This window comes from Centruroides sculpturatus, unplaced genomic scaffold, assembly GCF_000671375.1.
Source record: "Centruroides sculpturatus isolate CEXI.00-Female unplaced genomic scaffold, Cexi_2.0 scaffold764, whole genome shotgun sequence".
Taxonomy (NCBI): Eukaryota; Metazoa; Arthropoda; class Arachnida; order Scorpiones; family Buthidae; genus Centruroides; species Centruroides sculpturatus.
In genome coordinates this window covers 358,384-364,383 of record NW_019384991.1, presented here as the reverse complement: position 1 = coordinate 364,383, position 6,000 = coordinate 358,384, and the positions used below count along the sequence as shown (strand labels likewise).

The 6,000-nt window shown below is 21.8% G+C and overlaps 1 protein-coding gene across 1 annotated transcript in view; it reads right to left on the bottom strand.

Moving 5' to 3' along the window:
* Positions 1–775: 775 nt before the first annotated feature.
* LOC111633028 overlaps positions 776–6,000 on the bottom strand; it is a 40,349-nt gene continuing 35,124 nt past the window's right edge. The window contains exon 3 of the mRNA XM_023377552.1: positions 776–1,112. Within this exon, the coding sequence (XP_023233320.1) occupies positions 894–1,112 (219 nt within the window). The 3' untranslated portion in view covers positions 776–893. The remainder of the gene's footprint in view (positions 1,113–6,000) is intronic.

The following is a 6,000-nucleotide window of genomic DNA, read 5'->3' as shown; positions in this document are numbered from 1 at the left end:
AAATAAATTTACTGTAAAATCCAATAAGTACTGTATTTTTCTAATAGTATTATTTTGAAGTTAATGAAGTTAATATTCTAAGTATTCTATCAGTTTATATTCATCAAAATTAGATACAATTGATAAACAGACATCAAATGAAAAAATTCAAATTAGTAGAAGTTAAAAAATAAATTAACTCTTAAAAATGTGCAGTTTTTTAAAATATTATATGTAAACTGATAATTTAAATGTATAGGCAAAACTACAAGTATTTAAATTTTGCCTTTTTTTCTACTCAAATTTAAAATATTACTTATAAATAAGATCACACCTGCAACAATATGTAACTAAGTGTATTTGGCAGCCAGTTCTGATAATTTTTATTTTGAAAAGTTCAAGAACATAATGACAAACACTGAACAACATCAAACCCACGATTTCTGGTAAAACCTAACATTCTTTCCAGATAAAAACAGTTCAGATTACAAAGATATAATTACAGTATTTGTTTCTTTTTTACTTTTGTCAGTTCACTAAAATACATGCAATCTATAATCTTTTTTTGTTTTCTTTTGTAATGATTGTATACCTTTTGATATTTGTCTAACATTACCAGTGTGGAGCTAAATTAACATTCAATGTTACTATAGTTTACACTATACAAACATGAAAAAATTTTTACAGAATAGGACAGAAGCTGACAAATACATTAAGTGAAGTCAAGCGACCCAACTAATGTTTAATGGCCATCATGCAGCATCTGATATTGCAAATATTTTAATATATACTTTTGTTTTTTTTAATCTGTCCTTACTGTGAACACCAATGAGAAAAAACTGTATTGATAATTCCACACTATTTATACTGTATACTTTATCGACTAACTGGCATATGCAATATAGTGCATATACTCAAACTAGCCAATCTTGATACAGTATGTGAAAAATGACAAATGAAAACAAATAAATTGAAAAGTCTCTTCCTATATCACAAAGAAAAGCCAAATGATGGGTCAATCTTGTGACAAAACTGGCAGGTACTCCACAAAGGATTAGAGCTGCTCCCAGCATATTTTGTGGTGAACGTGACATTCCCTGAAAAAAGAAATCTGATATAAGTGAATGAAAATTCTAGATTAATGATTTAACATACTGTATGTACTGTATTTAACATACTGTTATCATCTTTTTAACAGTATACAAATCATGTTTTAAATTGCAAAATTATATATGAATTTTGAAACATGTCTAATTTTACCTCTTGAAACAGCTTAGTGTAAAATATTTTAATTACAATTTACTTTGTTATTTTAAGAAAATGTGTGCTTTGTTTAAAAGATTTAAAGATATAAATTTACTACAAGTATAATTTATTTAGGGTGTTGTTGCTTTTTCTTAAAAACTTAAATCAGAAATATTGTTGCTATATGTTAGCTGAAGATCGGATATTTGTTGTATTGGAAGATTGGCTAGTCATTGATGACAGACAATCTGAAAAAAAAAAAAAATGGAATAAACTGTTCAGATTGTGAAGACTCAGAAGAAACTGCTTAAAATGAAGAGGTCAGTTTATTTATGAAAACAATCCTTGAAACTAGTGAACCTGTGAAAAAATTAAATAAACAAAAAAAAAAATGATGAGTAAGAACAATTCAAATGAGCCCAATGCATATTGAGGCATTTGCTATATGACAGTAACAAAAAGGAAAGACTGACTGCTGTTTGTTAGTATAAATAGCAATCAAAATCAGATCTTACATTCAACTGCATCTCCCCAATGAATCACAGCTCTAGCAGCAAAAAATAAACTTCTGCTTCTGTGCAAAGAGAAATTGGCAATTATTTCTTCCAATAAAGGTAAAGTATTGCTTTATAATATCCACTTGTGATTTTAATTTTATCATCCTGACATAATGCATTCATGTGAAATTTTTCTAGAAAGTATAGTTTGATAGTTTATTATCCAATCATCTATAGNTAACAAAAAGAACTAGCAAACTACACCCTTTCAACTACCTCTCACAGAGGCCATAGGTGTAGTAGCCTAATTACATAAAACTATACTAATAAATTTTACAAACTCCCACTCAATACAGGAGTCTAACCAAAAACTTAAAACTAATGTAAAATTAGTACACCCTTATAAAAACCCTATGCAAAGGGACAAGGGTGCAACCGACAAAAATAATACTTAAAACTAAAAATCCTAACAAATACAAATCACTCAAATATCACATCAATAAAGAAAAACAATATTAACAATTAAAAGTAATAATGTTCACACAAAAGTTAGTTAATTAATCCATTGTTATATTTTAAAACAATATCACTTCTCATATCACCTTCCCCATTCATCATTAAACATATAAAATCCATTATCAAATTTCCATATACTGTTCTCAGTACCTCTATAATATTTATATTTTTCTGTATTATTTAATTTTTCCATGTCACTTTTCAATTTATATTTTGCATCTTCTTTTATTTTTATTATTACATAGGTTGCATTTATCCGTCTTCTATCATACATCAGCTGACATCGTGCCTTCCACAACCATCTCTTTACAAGAGCTATCATCCAATTAATCATGTAAGTACTTTTACCACGAATTTTATAGCCAGTTTGATATTTTATTTTCTCCCAATCAATTATAGTTTTCCAAATATTAGCCAACCATCCCCATACAGACTTTGCAATGGGGCACATAAAAAACAGATGCACAATTGTTTCAGTTTCCCTGCAGTACGAACACTTAGCATCTCTTCCCCAATGATAAGTTATCATATATTGTTTTGTATAAATTATATTCTGCAGGATCCTCCAGGTGGTCTCTCTCCATTCCGGTGGTAAAACAACTACATTATTCCAGGTATCATCCCAATTTCTATTGCTCTCAATCATCCCTTCACTCATATACTGTTTGTGTATAAAACTATACAACCACCCTGGCTTAACCTTGCCATTAATAAAAATATTATTATTATTAGGATTAATTCATTTTGATTTTATGAAATGTGAATGTTTGTTACTTAAATGATATTTTTCAATAAATATTTAGATGCTTTAATAATTAACTCCATGTTAACAACATTCTCATTTAAATTTATATACTTTGAAGAGAGAAAACCATGCAACTTTGAAGCCTGAAATATATTTCTTATAATTTCAAGTAAATGTTTTGTAATTCAATAATTAAAAAGTTTATTTAAATTGACACTGATACACAAAAAAGCATTTTATGTACTTACTCTAGCAACATTTAATAGAAATTATGAATGTTTTCAGCTGCACTGAGAGACCTTCCTCAGATAAAAAGCCATTTTTACCCAAATGCAGCCAAAAACATTTTAAATTTCTATTAAAGGTTGCTGGAGTAAGTGCATAAGATGTTTTTTGTGTGTCAGTATCAATTACATGGTCCAGTCTATTGGTTAACTAAGTTTATTTACTTCCAGTTTTATTTTATTTCTATAGTAACTGATGATGATAAACTATCTTTAAATGAAAAATCAATTTTTTAATTAGCCTAAAAATGTGTAATATTAAAAAAAAATAATGGTTCTAACTTATGTCATTTTTGATCAGTGTGATGATGTGTCAATGATCAATAATGAAATCATTATTGATCATTGACCCAAGACCAAATGTTTACAGTTACATGCAGTAACTGTCCATGTAACTATTCATATACTGTATGGTATACAGTTGAACCTGTCTATCTCAAACATATTTATCGTAAAAACTTCATCTCAAAATTTATTTTTCTCAACATGCATTTCAGCCTAAATTCAATATATTTTCCACATTTATCTCAAATAATTTTCACCCAAAACTTTTATATCTCAAATTATGGACTAAAGTGTCAATTACAATTTCAAAGCCTTGCAACTACATTTTGATAGCATAAATTGTAATTGAGAAACATCTCTTGCAATAGAGTATATAGTTGGAGTTAACACTGCATTTCTCTAATTGACTATAAGTTTGGCTTGTATCTTATTAGTTGAAAAAAGTCAGACATTAGAAACTAATAAAATATTTCTGTTAAGGTGTGTCAAAAATGTTTCATCTATACCTAATACAGGTACAGTACATATATTGTACTTTCTATTGTATTAATAAAATACCATACCTCCAATCAAACTTACTTCAGTTTAACATGTTGGAACCTCTAATCTCAAAACCTGTCTATCTTGAACATTTTTCTCATTCCTGTGAGATTTGAGAGGAAGGTTTAACTGTACAATCGACCCCCCATAACACGGGTTCCTATAGTTTGGATTCCTATATCATGGTAAAAAAAATTGTGACAGTATTCATACAAACATGCTAAAAAAAACTCCTATAATTCGGTAAAATGTCATCGCCGACTCGTGTCGCGACAGGATTGGTTGAATCTAGACCAATAGCGGATATTGCACAAACCGTCAAGTTTAAACAAGCAGCAGACCTACTATAAACCATTTATTATTTAATGTCCATAAAAATTATATTTATATTAATGATGTCTCCAAAGTTCAGTGAATTTTTCGCAAAAAAAAAANTTTTTTTTTTTTTTTTTTTTTTTTTTTTTTTTTTTTTTTTTTTTTTTTTTTTTTTTTTTTTTTTTTTTTTTTTTTTTTTTTTTTTTTTTTTTTTTTTTTTTTTTTTTTTTTTTTTTTTTTTTTTTTTTTTTTTTTTTTTTTTTTTTTTTTTTTTTTTTTTTTTTTTTTTTTTTTTTTTTTTTTTTTTTTTTTTTTTTTTTTTTTTTTTTTTTTTTTTTTTTTTTTTTTTTTTTTTTTTTTTTTTTTTTTTTTTTTTTTTTTTTTTTTTTTTTTTTTTTTTTTTTTTTTTTTTTTTTTTTTTTTTTTTTTTTTTTTTTTTTTTTTTTTTTTTTTTTTTTTTTTTTTTTTTTTTTTTTTTTTTTTTTTTTTTTTTTTTTTTTTTTTTTTTTTTTTTTTTTTTTTTTTTTTTTTTTTTTTTTTTTTTTTTTTTTTTTTTTTTTTTTTTTTTTTTTTTTTTTTTTTTTTTTTTTTTTTTTTTTTTTTTTTTTTTTTTTTTTTTTTTTTTTTTTTTTTTTTTTTTTTTTTTTTTTTTTTTTTTTTTTTTTTTTTTTTTTTTTTTTTTTTTTTTTTTTTTTTTTTTTTTTTTTTTTTTTTTTTTTTTTTTTTTTTTTTTTTTTTTTTTTTTTTTTTTTTTTTTTTTTTTTTTTTTTTTTTTTTTTTTTTTTTTTTTTTTTTTTTTTTTTTTTTTTTTTTTTTTTTTTTTTTTTTTTTTTTTTTTTTTTTTTTTTTTTTTTTTTTTTTTTTTTTTTTTTTTTTTTTTTTTTTTTTTTTTTTTTTTTTTTTTTTTTTTTTTTTTTTTTTTTTTTTTTTTTTTTTTTTTTTTTTTTTTTTTTTTTTTTTTTTTTTTTTTTTTTTTTTTTTTTTTTTTTTTTTTTTTTTTTTTTTTTTTTTTTTTTTTTTTTTTTTTTTTTTTTTTTTTTTTTTTTTTTTTTTTTTTTTTTTTTTTTTTTTTTTTTTTTTTTTTTTTTTTTTTTTTTTTTTTTTTTTTTTTTTTTTTTTTTTTTTTTTTTTTTTTTTTTTTTTTTTTTTTTTTTTTTTTTTTTTTTTTTTTTTTTTTTTTTTTTTTTTTTTTTTTTTTTTTTTTTTTTTTTTTTTTTTTTTTTTTTTTTTTTTTTTTTTTTTTTTTTTTTTTTTTTTTTTTTTTTTTTTTTTTTTTTTTTTTTTTTTTTTTTTTTTTTTTTTTTTTTTTTTTTTTTTTTTTTTTTTTTTTTTTTTTTTTTTTTTTTTTTTTTTTTTTTTTTTTTTTTTTTTTTTTTTTTTTTTTTTTTTTTTTTTTTTTTTTTTTTTTTTTTTTTTTTTTTTTTTTTTTTTTTTTTTTTTTTTTTTTTTTTTTTTTTTTTTTTTTTTTTTTTTTTTTTTTTTTTTTTTTTTTTTTTTTTTTTTTTTTTTGTATTATTACAATTTTAAATTTTAAGTATTCAGTATTCTAACCGTTGAGTTTTCGAACTATTGAAATTTTGTGTGTGTGTTCAAA